Source organism: Micrasema longulum, unplaced genomic scaffold (genome assembly GCF_059751315.1).
Source record: "Micrasema longulum isolate JH-2025_06_02 unplaced genomic scaffold, ASM5975131v1 h1tg000692l, whole genome shotgun sequence".
NCBI classification, from domain to species: Eukaryota; Metazoa; Arthropoda; class Insecta; order Trichoptera; family Brachycentridae; genus Micrasema; species Micrasema longulum.
Genome location: NW_028277888.1, coordinates 1,032,074 through 1,046,833, shown reverse-complemented (window position 1 = coordinate 1,046,833; position 14,760 = coordinate 1,032,074). Strand labels below are relative to the sequence as shown.

Below are 14,760 nucleotides of genomic sequence, written 5' to 3'. Positions count from 1 at the left end.
AGTTATAAATAATTGTCTTGGTAGGAATTTGTAATTTTTCCTAAATAAATCAAGAAACGTCATATTTTTGTTTATTTTCATTAAACAAAGCTTTGCTCATTTATTTATTCATAACATTTTTTTAAAAATTTATTGAGACAAAAGTCTTAGCTACATGCAACTCAAGGGGATAAAAGTTGACCGGGAATTTTGATGAATAGGTATTTAAACATTGTTTTTGTCACTCTTTCGCAAATGTCTCCCTGAAACTATGCGAAAAAGACAACTGCAAGTCAGACTGATTTTACACAACTTAAATCGACAAAATAGATCTTTCACTGTCCAGTTTTCCGCACCCCAAAACTGAACCGATTTGGTTGTTTTTTTTTTTTAAGAAAGAGTATAAAAATAAAATTTTCAGTTTCGGAACCTTTTACGTTTTTCGAAATTATTTATGTTATTTGTATAGCGTACATCCGAAGACGGCAGATAAAACTAGGCACTTTTTTGAGTTTTTGCAAGGTCGTAGCTCTCATTAGAAACAATTTATCAAAAAAGGTAAACAATAGAGACACGCCAATGGTAAACATCTAGAGTGTGCAAAAAAAACACTGCTCTAGAAAATATGGCAATACCTTTGTATAAATAAAAGTGAGACCGCATTTCCTCTCAAGTCCTGCGTTGAGTTGAGATGAATAATATACTCAAATAATATAGCACAACAGTAAAGTTTTATAAAACAAGAACTTCATTAAAAAGCAAACAATTAAAACAAACATTGACTTCCCAAGGAAAATCCAGTCCAAAACAACCCTCTTATGAAAATAGTTTCACTGGAACTTCAATAAAATTATATAAAGTATAAAGTTTTCACAGTCTTAATTCACAGTAATAATATAAAAAATTTCACAGTAATAATATAAAAAATTAACAACGGTGGCGCTCCTTTATGTATGTGAAAAATTTTGTGAAAATGAAAATTAATAGTTTTGTGGTCGATACCACTATGAAAAAATATGATTACAATCAGATGAATCACATTCTAAGAAATGCTTGTAAAATAAAGTATCGGAATGACAAATTCTTTGTGAATCATGAAGATGGAAATTCATCACAAATATGTATATATTTAACGGTAAAATACGTATAAAACAAAATCAACAAAAGCATTTTTAGAGAAAATATAATATTAAAGAACTTCGTGGACAATAAGGATAAAATATATTTTTTTTAGTTTTTATTTAAAGTGCATTCTTATATGATTAACCTAAAAATTTAAATTTTGGAGCCATTTTTGACAAATCGGAAATAACTGTGTTAGAAAATGAAAATTAAGTTGTGCCACAGCAGGGTATAAACATTGGACACTGACACTACTGCGGAGCCACAGCCTAGATCATTTACGGGACTTCGTTGGCTTGTTTACTGTGATCACTTCACCCAATGTACAATATTCCAAACAGGAGGTTCCAAGAGTCTATCATAATTCATAAGTGATCCATTGCTTATCTACAGAGATTTAGAAATACTTACTCATATTTTTCTTACAAGGTTGACAATGCTGTAATATTATAATGGAAGTATGGTGTAATATGCCCTATGCACTACCAGGTATGAATAATAAAAAAACCGATCAACACTATTTATAATTTTTTATTTAAATAACAACAGAAATAATTAAATAGGTGCGAAGGTTTTCACGGTCACTGTTATCAATATTATGTATCTTTTTTTGGGTGATAGGTGTATGTTGGATTTGATCCGACGTTTCGGCTACCATTGCAGAACTACGTCACAAGTTTTTCTCGATTTTTCCAATTTTAGCTAGGCATAATCAGTCTGACGTGCTGTTGTCTTTTTCACACAGTATTAAGGAAAGTATGTGCGAGAGAGTGAAAAAAAAGTATAATCAAATACTTATTCATAAAATCGCTCCTACACCGCATATCCTCTTAATATTAACCATTGCTGTTTTAAAAAGTTCTTCAACATAGGGGTTTATAAACAAAATTTTTAAATAAATAAAACAACTTTGTTTTGAACCACTAATTTTTTTTTTTCTTCACCGACCAGTTTCAAAGCAAACAAGCTTCTGTGTCAAGGTTTACGTAACTAATGTATTTGTTCCTATTTTTTTTTCATGTTTACTAAATACTACACATGGAGCTAATAAATCAAGTCTTTATATAAAATTACCACCCTTTTAGAGAGAAAAAAGACTGATTTATTGGCATGTAGTATTTAGTAAACATGAAAAAAAAAAATAGGAGAGAATTCATAAGTGACGTAAACCTTGACGAAGAAGCTTGTTTGCTTTGAAACCGGTCGGTGAAAAATAAATAAATTAGTAGTTAAAAACAAAGTTGTTTTATTTATTTTATTATAATGAATAACCACAAAGGGTGGGGTGTCTAGGTGCAAATACAATCAACGGAGGTGGGGTTTTCTGGAGGGAGATGACATAAATTGCGACTGTGGAGAGGTGCAGGATGATCTTCATCTGCTACGGTGTCCACAAATGCAATTAACTTGTGATGATAATGATTTGAGGATGGCCACTGACAAGGCGATATCTATTGCTGCACACTGGAGTGGCAAGGTCTGAAGTTCGGACCCGATAGTTAGTGCTTCAAATATAAAATTTCTACAATTTGAAATCTTCTGATTCCTCAACCCATTCATCCTTAATATATTTATCTATTGCATCAAAATTATCATAATCATTATTTGTGTCATATTCTTCAATTGTAGGCGGGTCGGCTTCCAGTTTTTCTCCTTTCTTTTTCATAATCTGAAATAAAAGTTAATACATAAATTAAACCATTTTTATATTTCAGAAATTAAAATGAAATAAACACTGATTGATTATTCGATCAAAGAACTTATTCACGCTTTAACTAGTGAGGTGGAAGTTAATTCCAGAGGATGAAAGCACTAATACAGTACTCTCTCAGTAATCCGCTACTCTAAAAACTAGGCAAGTGTCCAATTAATAAAAACGGCGGATTATAGTAGACATACAAAATACATACATACAAAATACAGTAAAATTTAAAACATATATTTAGAAAAAATAGGTTTTATGGGTAAGGATTTGACTACATGAGCCACAGTCTGTTGACAATTATTCTCTTCATCTTCATAATCCAAGCCTCATGAAAAATATATGAGCCCGTCTTCAGTAAGAAGTGCCGCATATTCCTCAGAACTTTCTGTTTGCAATTCTTCTAAAACATTTCACGTTAGTTCTGAGTTTTCGGTTCGCTCTCTGAATCAATTCTTCTAAAGGAACTAAGTCGACCCTGTAGGCACACAGGGGACCGATCAATTTGAATACAAATAGCGGCGAATTATAGAGATTTTGTGCTTTCAATTAGTAAAAATAACGGCAGATTTTGGTGCTTGGATAATCGAGCTGCGGATTAGTAAGAGAGTATTGTAAAGTAAAGTTAACCAAGTACATATTTTAAATTACAGAAATAAAATGTTGTTTTCTAAATGTCTATCTTAAATTTACTGACATTAAACAAAAATTTAACTCACAGATTGGTTGCAATCAACATGTTATAAAAAATAAAAAGACACCTACAGACATAGAAATACATCATTTTAAATATGTATCTTATTATATGCTATAAATAATGGATAAAAAGATATTTTGACATTTACATCAAAAACCCTCTTGTACCACATTCACAAAATCAACAGATTTATATAACGAAATTGGACTTATTTTTATGAATCATTGTTTAGATTTACATTGAACACTGTTTTTTGGTATTTATAATACAAAGCTCTCATAATTTTGCACGTTTGTTTAAATAATAATAATTTCTCAGAGTTTGCCAATCATCTCATAAATTGAAATCACGATTTTAATAAGGAGTTAAAATTCTAAATTCAAATAATAAAAAGGACTTAAATTAAACAAAATGGAGGTGTTTCACATTAAAAAAGCTTTAAAAAATAATTTTCCTCTGGTAAATAAACAAATATGTTTTCAATAAAGCCCACTTTCTGATTTAAAAATGAACCAATCGTGTAACGTTCAACCACTTAGCTCCTCCCCTTCCTACCCTCCCCTTACTACTCTCCCCTTCCTACCCCACCACTTCCTATCCCACCCCTTACTACCCTCCACTTCCTACCCCCCCTACACATTCTGCGACACATTGCTAAATATTATTAATCTAATTTTAGTGCATGTTTGGACATGGTGGCGCTCTTTTTTTTAAAAAAATGCATTCTTCCTTTTTCTAATACAATCAAAATTATGGAATGAATAGAAAATTTGTAATTAGTTATATATAACATACTTCTCTTTTCCTAAGAAACATGGCGAATTGATGTTTTTGTTCTTTACTAGAAATATAATGAGTATCGTTCTGATTAGGAAGAAACTTTTGCACATCTATATTATTGATGTCAGTTTCTGATGTCTTGTTCCACGCTTCTCTGGATTTCTTCATGGACTGCATTACTCTTCCCAAGAGTTTCTCTCGGTTCAAACCAAATATATCTTGCCTCATGGGAGGGATTACTATATCATTTACCACTACTTCTTGCGCTTCAAGTTGATGGATTTTTTCCTAAAAGATTAAATACAAAGTTTTAGGAAATCAGTAATTATTTTTTTATATTTTGTACATACTTTTTGATAAAACTTCATGAGATGGCTTGTGGTTTAGCAGTCACATCGCAGACTACAAATCAGAATGTCTGAGGTTTGAATTCTGTTCTACTGCAACTTGTTTCTCATTTTCTAACACGATAATATGACCAACAGAAAAAATCCCCAAAATTGAAATATTTGGATAAATAAGAATTAAAATAATATACATATTTTTAAGGCAATAATTTTCATACAAAGTGAATCTTTAAGAATTGATCTTTCAAACTTGTAAAATTTATTCACTAAAGTATTTTTTTTATATTGTAAAAAATAATATATATTATAGATTAATATTTTTTTTTGATGTTGGATTACTAAAACAAAAACAAAAAATTCGATTAAAAGCTATTCTAAACTAGAGATATTATTTATTTTTGTAAATATCAATATACACGGTTTTTCAGGGCCAGACCGCAAAACTTCAGAGGAACATTTCTCATGGTAAACTTAAAAAAAATCATTATAAAATTTTCCAAAAAGTCAATAAATATTTATTTATTTATGATCTCAAAATGGAGTAAATCTTTAAATTTCGCACTAGCATAAGACTAGCATTTTTGAAAAGACTGAATAATCAAATCTACACAACAGTTGGACTTTTCTTTGATTTGACAAATGATAAATAATGCATAAGTTAGTTTTTTATTTTACAAATAAATATTTAATGATGTATTTGACCAAATTGAATAATTTTGTATTTTTTTTTTATTTTGACCACAACCTAAGATGTGCATTTTGCAAAAAAACAGCCAGCCCCACTAAAACTCTGACGTATGTTATTAATATTATTATTGTGGATAATTTATATAGCGCCATTTTCGTGAAAATCACCTCTAGGGCGCTGTACAATAAATATCCCAACACGTCTTGCAGCTACATAGTGCATTGACGGCTGGGATTAAAGTTCCTCGTTTCCAATTTTAATTTAATTTAATAACAGATAGAAGCTAGAGTACAACATATTGTGTCATTATGTATTGAAAATATTATTTTATATTTATATTAGGATATTTGATTATAAAGAATCACTTTTTTACAATATTTTTTATATCTGGCTGACCACACAACCTAAAATATACATTTTACAGAAAACAAACTTTTTGCATAACTATGTTAAATTATTTCTCAGAGAATCTCATAATCAATGAAAACAAGTGGTATGTAATTTAGTTTAAATAATTACAGTATTACAGTATTTTTTCAATGCAAGATCAAACATTCCTACAATCTTAGTGATAATTATTTTTCAATGGACCAAACTCTAAATAATTGTTGAATATTTTACCACAGTAGACGGATTCAAATTCATGTTGAGCGTAAATTCTGATTTCATCAAAAAACTGGGGTCAGTTGGTACGAAATCCTCTCCAAAATCCGCTTTAGCCAACTTAATTTCCATCTCCATCATTTTTGCAAAATGTTTATCTGAAACATAAAAAAGTAATTGAAGGACTTTTTGATAGAATCCCATTTGTCAAATTTAGTAATTTTTCAGATGAGAAAAAAAAAACCTTCTTGAAGTTTTTTGACGACTGAAAAATAAATCATAAATTCGACTAATGGGATTTTATAAAAAGCTCTTCAATGAGGAAGTTTAGTGGATTTAAAAAAAAATATTTGTTAATAAATTATTAAACTCAGCGAATTTATTTCTAAAAAAATTTCATGTATCCTATTATCAGCGCTATGATTTTTTAAGTTTTGTATTTCTGAAATTAATCCATGTGTGACATCTCAAGTTCTTTTCCGCTTCTTCTCGGTCTCGTTCTGCCGATTGATTCGTTGGCGGTAAGTGAAACTTTCTTATCATTGGTTGATTTGAATGAACTAGTGACGTTTCAAAGTAGTTCATTTTTATTAAAACTATTTTCACTAATTTTTTTCATACATTTTTGAGAAACTTCGTTGTACATTTAAAAAAAAAAAAACAATTTCCGGTAGCACTGAACTTCCTCATTCCACCTCAACCTCGAGAAAAATACCCTCTTTAGCAGAGTAATTTCAGACTTGACAAACATGGTTGTTGATTCTACTAAGGTTAATCAATTTTAAAACAACTTGGTCGATTTCATGTTATATTTTACATTACAGTTACCACAATAATATATGACAAGCTAATATATTTTTGGTAGAACTTACCTTTAACAAATTGAATTCTTGGTACTATACCAATAACCTTAAGCTGTGATAATTCATGCCACAAGGTGCCAGCCACCCCTGCTAATATTTTTTCAGTTTCTACATCATCCGGAACGCCCTTTGCAATCCAAAAAACATTTACTAAATTAAAGTCTTGCGCCACCTTAACCTGAAGAAAAAAAAAAAAATTGTCATGTATGCCGGAAGTATTTTATTTCTTCATTTATAAATATATAAAAGTGTCAATTATAATTTTTTGCTCAACTAATAACACAATTAATTGCTTATTCATGGTCATTATTTTATTATTACAGATAGCGCCATTTTCGTAATATACCTCTTCTTCTTCTTCTTTTCCACATCCGCTCCTAAGTGGAGCATGTGGACATCACCAGTTGTCTCCAGGGGGTACAATACAAGTGGTTCTATGCAGTACTGAATTAAATTTAACAAAAAAATTAAGTAAAACTAAAGATTTATTTAAATTATTCAGAGAACAGGTAAGTTTTAAGTTTTTTTTAAAGATCACTTCACTTTCACAGTTTGGTACTTTTGCTGGGAGAGCATTTTATTTTTTATTATAATTTTTTGTTTTTTTTACAATTTTTTTTTATTCAAGAGGTAAAACAGAGTATTTAAAAATAAAGGATAATTACATAGCAATGAAATACATATTAACAGTAAAAATAGTAAACAAACAAATCTCACAAAGGCATGGCCTGTTCGTGGGTATCCAAGAAATGTTTATGAATTTTTGCTCCTATAATAAATAGACGGTTATAATAGTTTTGTGTAATATAAGAAAGAGAAAAGAAAATATTCTACAAATATTAGAAGGTACTTTTATATTTTATAATAATTAAAAAAGGAAATAAAAATTATTAAAAACCATAAAAATATTTCTTATTATTAAAGGGCAATAAAATACATCATAGAAAAAAAGAGTTAATATCTTTAGTTTGAATCCAGGATAGTGCGTGTTTTTTAAAAGAAGGAAAATTTTGAAAGTTTGGGATCAATGAAATATTATCAGTAAAAAAAGATTTTTATTTTTTTATTATGTCATAAAATTGCTCTTCAGTTTATTTAAAAGCGCTTAACTCAAATTACTGTGTTGGTAGTAGGTACATATTTTACCTAATAACCTAGGACCAAGTGACTGTTTCCCTAATCGAAAACCTCACCGCATGCCCCTGCTATGTATTCATACCTAATGGTATTGTAGTTAAGTACAGAATAATTCTTATATTTAAGAAACTAAAAACGTAATTCCCATAGAGGCTAAAAAGCTGTCACAAATTGAACAATAAAGTAATGCGTGGAACCCACACAATGAGTTTTTAATTCAACAATCCTGTATTATACGTGTACATATTTTCCACTTAATAGAGTGAGGGTTTTATTTCTGAAGAAAAACTTTACCTTGGATATTTCTATTTGTCTTCCATGGATTAACGTAGACAGGTCACCAGTTGTCATGAGATCAGTAATATGTTTCATAAAAAGTTTATTTAGCACAGTGACTCTTTTGCGACCTGATTTAGTTGGTTCTCCCTTTATCCGTGCCACAGTTTTACTAGAGCATGCAAGCCCTCCATCTGTATTAAATGAGTATGATTTTCTAGAACAAGCAAAATGTAAACATTAGAGGTGGTAAAAAAATGCAACTGATGTTTTAAAACAATTACCGTTCCGAAATACTTTTAACAGTTTCACAAAAATAAATCAAATCGTTTTAAAACCAAAAACTAAATCACCAAGCAAAGAAGTAAAAAAATACATTTCGCTTAGCGCGAAAAATTCAATGTGTACCGCGCTTTACCCTAACATTAAATCTATATCTATAATACCTACCTACTCGTATTGTTATCTCCCAAAGAAGAAGTACATACACATATACGCATGAAATCTCCCCGGCCCATCTTCACTCCACCCCTCACCCGCGCAGTCCCATGACCTTGTGCATTCTTATTATGTATCTTAAAATTCGAAAATTTAAACAGCGTGAAGTCGTTAGTCGTTACCGTTATACAAATAACACCAAAAACTGAAGGTGTTTCCATAACAGAGAAGCAAATTAAACTGAAACAGTGTCATAACCAGACCTTTAAGACATTTTAAAAGAACGGGAAAACTTCAGCATTTTAAATCAACTGTGAGCCTACACCGCTTAAAAACAACTGCGTTTCAAAGAAATTCTTAAAAAATATGACGAGGGTGTTAATTTTTACGTTTTTGATCCATCCATCCCAACTCTATATAATATATTCGGAATTTACATACAGTAATGAGGCACTTAAGCACACCATTTCTTTTAAACGCCGACTATGCCGTTTGTGTAAAAGGAATGCTAAGTTAACTAAGTGATCCAATTTTAGTGTAAGCTCGCATAAACAATGTAAGTAAAAAAGTCCGCCTAATTTACATGTGAATCAAATAATTAGCGCTGACAATTTCTTATATAAATATACAATATCAATAATTTAACGTGGGTAATTTATCATAAATGTTAAATTAATAATTAGATACATATAATACGCATATAATCCGAATGAAAACATAATTATTGGTATAATTAAATGACATTTTGGGAATTTAAAGGTCTCTATTTGCATTTCATAAAAGTTTTAAGCTAAAAATATTAATTTTATTCCATAAAATAAGGTTCCTACAAAATACATTAAATAATAATTTAAAAAATGAAAAAACGTTTAAGAAAATTAGTAATTTTTTGTTTCTTATTCATCAAAAATTGAGCAAAGGAAAAAACAGTTTTTTTTATATTCATAACATAATATTTAATGCGATAATAGAAATGGGAAACCAAAAAAATATTTTATATACTTAAATTGAAAAATTTTTAATAGCCAGAAATAACTTAATTTGTGAAACCGTAACTGTTAAAAAAACGAAATGCCCATCGCTAGTAAACATTACATATCGTCTCTGTTCAGGCAAGTTACTAACTCTAAAAATGACCGCTTGTAATTCGAAGTGTAAGATTATGTTCTTTAAGAGGCAGACGTCACCGAGGTAACTAAGTTAGAAAAAAGTTACGTAAATTCAAATAGTTTGTTTTTTTATTTAGAACTTTGTATTATTACTCTTATAGGTTGCATTTTCCAGATTATAAACAAGCAAAAGGAATGATCAAGATGTGGGATCAGGTAAGGAGTTTGGAAGACAGGGAGAGTGTTTAGGAAAAAAGAGGAAACAAATATCTGTACCCCAGAGGCAGACGGATGCAAATCCAAACGTCAAATGTTCAACAATAGCCTAAAGAATCTAGTTTCTGTAAGTAATTTTATTAAATAAGAACATTAATTTGTATTTTCAGTATCTTACTACATTGGTAGTTTCATTATTTTTAAATTTTTTTAGTAAAAAATAAATATTTGCATACTTATGATTTACCCAAATATTTAATTTTGAGGGCCATTTTCAACGAGTTGTAAATAACTCACTATTACAAAATGGAATCGAGTTGGGGAAGAGTGGGATTCGAACCACGGACCTTTGGTCTGTGATTCCGAGACACTAGCCACAAGACCACAACCCGTATAAAAGACTTAAATTTCTTCAAAATCAATGAACGTGATCATAAACTGGATACGAAAATCGAAATGTCATTTCATCAAATTCTGGATTTGCATCCATCTGCCTCTGAGGTACAGATATTATATTGTAAATTTTCGGAAGTACATAATATTGTTGTTTAGCATTAACATTAATTTGTTATTTCTATTTGCATTATTGTATGCTATATATTTTTTTAATGCACTCGAAAGACTAGTTGGATAAACACGTGTCTGTCTATTTATATTTTGCAATAAAATGGACATAACTATAAACTTTATTAGTAGGTTTAGAATAAAACACATTATTGCTAACCTCTTTAAAGCACTCTTCACCATCAATTTTTTCAAAAATTTTGCCTCTTTGTGAATTTGTAACACGACAGAACTTGTGTTAAAAGCGCACAACACATGGTGTTGTATTAATGGTTTATAAAATGCCCGAGAAGCCGATTTGAACATATTATGTTTTGTTATAGAAAGAAGAATTTGAAAATTACTTATAAGTCGTGTTTGCCTACAAAATCGTAGATGTCATAATTTTCCTACTGTCAATTTTGAAGTTTATAAAGGCAAGAAACAAGATTTTAGTACCAAAGACAACGAAGATGAATATTGAAGGTCGCAATCACCGGCTATTTTTTAAAACTTTATTAGGGCCTAGGGTATTTTACCAAAACATGATTTACAAATTAGCATCAAAAACAACATTAAAACAACGCAAACAGAATGGAATAATAATATAGACAAATCCTAAATAACACAAATTTTCAAATGTGGCGTAGATATTACTGTGTATCACCATCACCATTTTGGTGTTATAAAAATTAGCCAATGGTCATGTTATGATTTATGATAGTCACCTTTTCAACTGCAGATGGTGCGAACAAATATAAGATAAACACTCCTAGTCTGCGGATGCTATGTATCAATATGTTGATGCAGTCATAAGTTGAGAAATAGGATACTTTGCGGCGTCAAATCGGTACGAAGCGCCATCATCAACACTTGAGAGGTATGTTTGGAAATGACGGGAAAATCCAGAAGCCCTTGTAAATAAAAAGTCAACAAAGTTCCGCAACCGTTTTTACAGCTGAGAAGGGTTGTAGTATGTAAACTGCCTAAAAGATTTTTTTATTTTTAAAAATTACAATTGAAAACATATTCAACACAATTTTATATAATATTCCCAAAGAGTTTTTGAAAAAAACTCACCGAAGGACAAGCAGATAACAATATTTATTTACAGAAGTTTTTATATTTTAAACTATAAAATTATTTACAAAAGCAGAATAAAAATTATGACACATTACAAATTAAAAGGGTACATATGAAAATGTTTCAGAAATAACAAAATAAACATAATACAAGGTATGGAAATAAAGTTAAATGATACATACATAATACAATCTGGAAGAGAAAAATAAAAAAATATGAAAAGTTTAAAAATTACATATACTCGTATGTATGTTGCCAACGTAACGCCGCATATAATAGCTTGTCAGCCCTTTCTGGGGCCTTTCGATATAATTTTATGTGTAAGCGATGTACTACCTCCCCAATAAAGGTCAGCATTTTCGCTTTCGGGGTGGTCATCACCATACTGCAGCATGTATAGACCAGGAATCATTTAATATATTTTTTTTAATATGTGAGTTGCTTTATTATTTTCCTTGCTTATAATATACAAGGTTTATATTTCAAAAAGTGGATTTTTCTGCCATGAAATAACTTAAAATTTATCTAAACTATTAGTATCAGGAGGGATATATGGGCTAATCAGGAACTTCTCAGCATTTGCTCACGTGGAGAGGAAACCACTTAAAACTCTTCAAGAGAAGCCGGACTATTGGCAGTAGTCAACAGGACTTTCGTTCCACTAGAGGAGTGTTCGGCATTTTACTACCTCGTGTGAGTTCTTTATTACCTATCACTGATGGGATGTCGTATAGATCTTCACCCAGGCCTCTGCATCGCGCCTCCAGCTGTTGTCTTTGAAAGCTGAAAAAGGGGCAATGCATCAACAGGTGAGGGACATCTTGAGGAGTTTCATCGTCGCATGGGCAGCTGTCGATCTCTGAGAGCTTGAAGCGATGCAGGTAGCTCATAAACCCACCATGACCCGTAGGTATCTGGGTGAGCTCGTAGCCAGCATTCTGCATTTTTCTGAAATCATAGGCATGAAAAATTGTAGGGAAAAACCTTTTAGTTACATTTCCGGTTGTCTTACTCAAGTAGCGATCGTTCCAGAGTTGAAGGGTCCTGCTTCTTATTTTCCTTTTGGCAAAACTGAGCGGAAAATCGGTGAAATTGGGGGCTGTTTTCTTAAGCGTAGCCTCTCGAGCCTTTTTGTCAGCCTTTTCGTCAGCCTTTTCATTGCCAAAGATTCCGCAGTGTCCTCGTATCCAGCCGATGTACACGCCCTGGTGTCTGCATAGTAGCTTCTTGATATATGTTCTTATGTCCATTACAATAGGGTTGACCGAATTTCGGTCAGTTATTGCATGGACTCCAGATTTGCAATCTGTCAGGATCGTTATTTTCTTTCATCTGTTTGGTGGCTTCTTCAAAATATAGACCAGGGTTTCTCTGATCGCAAATAGTTCCACCTGAAACACGGAGCAAAAATCACCGAGTTTTAACTTTCTCGATGGCAGCTCTCTGACGCCATCGTAAGGTACAAAAGCTGCACCCACTTTGCCGTCCAAGAGACTGCCGTCCTTGTAGATCCTCAGTTCTTCCTGCGCCATACCAGGCAGAACCCGATCATCGTAGCCGTGATCTATCGGATAGCGCTCCACCGGATGAGGAAGTGAGAAATAGTCTCCCATTCCCTGGTAAAATCTGTCCTGCGGCAAGTCTTGCAAGGTGAGGCTCCTCTTCACCTCATATGCTTCTGCAAGCTCCCTGATCCTCAGATCAAGTGGCATGAATCCACTCAAAACCCGTGTTGATACCAAGGAGATTGTTCTGTATCCCTTGCATGACCTGATGGCTATTTGTCGTTGGATAAAGTTCAATTTCTTCCGGTTGACTTTCCTGTTGACCGCGTCCACCCACACGCTTGAAGCGTACGTAATCAGAGGCTCTACAGCACCTACATATATTTGCTGCATAACCTCCGGCGACGCACCCCATGTGGGTTTGGCGGCTCTCACGAGTTTGTTTGTAATGCCTGCGGCTTTTTTACAAACATCGTCAACATGTTTCGACCAATTTAGGTTGCGATCTATGGTAAGACCCAAAACCTTAAAGTGGTCCGCATGGTTCAACTGAACTCCGTTCATATGAATGGCTGGCTGGCGGTGGTGCTTTCTTCTGGTTAAAAACATCGCGTTGCTTTTGTCTTCGGCAAATTGTAGTTTAGCTTTTGATCCCCATGTTGTGATAATCTTTAGTGCATTGTTTGTCATCCCCTCAAGTTCTGTTGTATTGTCTGCAACGGCTGTCAAGAAAGGGTCTTCCGCGAATGCTTTCAGTTTGACTCCAGCACCCAAGGCTTTCTGGATGTTTATGATGTCTGGATACATTATCCAAGATGTAATTCCAGAAGCTCGGTCCGCAGGAGGATCCCTGAACGCATCTTTTGGTCGTAACCTTTTCGAGAGTGGCATCGAAGTGTGACAATACAACTTTTCTTTGTTGATGATAACTCTTCACTAGCAAGAACAAGTTTAGAGGGCACTTCTTACTGCTCAGTTGGCACATCAAAAATGGCCACCAAGCGTTATCAAAGGCTCCTCTTCTGTAAAGTGAGATCGCTACTATCATTTTCTTGTCTTGCAGTGCAGTCCTGATTACCTTGACTGATGCGTTAAGAGCGTCTTCTGTTGATTTCTCGGGTGTAAATCCGTATTGCTTCTGACTCAACTTACCTTTACGATGAAAATGCCAGTTGATCCGATTGATTATCAACTTTTGAGTACTTTACCAAATACTGAGATGAGTCCGATCGGTCTGTAGGTCTGTCTTGAAGGTCATCCTTTTCCGGTTTGAGTATGACAATGACCCTCGATTTTTCCATTGAGCTGGAAAGTGGCTCACTCTGAGACATGCATTATACATACCCGGTACCAGCGACCTGTCTAGCTGTCTACGTTAAAGAAGTGAAGGCAGATGTCCGCGGTGAAATGGTCTTCACCGGGCGCCTTTTCCGGATAAATAATAATAATAACAATGTTTGGATAATTTATATGGCACCATTTTTGTGAAAATCATATCAAGGGTGCTGTACAATAAATAAATATCCCAACACGTCTTGCAGCTACAGAGCGCATGGACGGTTGGGATTCTAGTTCCTCGTCTCCAGTTATGATATATAACAATTATGATATACAGGAGCTAGATAACAGCACGTCTCGCAGTTACAGAGCGTATGGACAGTAAGAAATCCAG

At 32.6% G+C, this 14,760-nt stretch overlaps 1 protein-coding gene across 1 annotated transcript; it reads right to left on the bottom strand.

Annotated features, from left to right (window-relative positions):
* Nucleotides 1-1,620: 1,620 nt before the first annotated feature.
* On the bottom strand, nucleotides 1,621-10,942 carry LOC148279630 (putative ribosome-binding factor A, mitochondrial). The gene is made up of 6 exons (XM_088229650.1): nucleotides 10,682-10,942; nucleotides 8,213-8,411; nucleotides 6,791-6,959; nucleotides 5,937-6,076; nucleotides 4,296-4,568; nucleotides 1,621-2,770 (listed from the first exon to the last, which is right to left on the bottom strand). The coding sequence occupies exons 1-6, from the start codon at nucleotides 10,825-10,827 to the stop codon at nucleotides 2,624-2,626; spliced, it is 1,074 nt and encodes a 357-aa protein (XP_088085776.1). The 5' UTR covers nucleotides 10,828-10,942; the 3' UTR covers nucleotides 1,621-2,623.
* Between the last annotated feature and the right edge of the window lie 3,818 nt (nucleotides 10,943-14,760).

Bases quoted from the DNA above. Each gene is read 5' to 3' on its own strand.
- LOC148279630 (XM_088229650.1), bottom strand. From the start codon at position 10,827: ATGTTCAAATCGGCTTCTCGGGCATTTTATAAACCATTAATACAACAC. The intron at 8,412-10,681 runs GTTAGCAATAAT...TGCTTGTTCTAG, and splicing joins GTGAAGAGTGCTTTAAAGAG to AAAATCATACTCATTTAATA. The intron at 2,771-4,295 runs GTATGTTATATA...CTTTTATTTCAG, and splicing joins TGTTTCTTAGGAAAAGAGAA to ATTATGAAAAAGAAAGGAGA.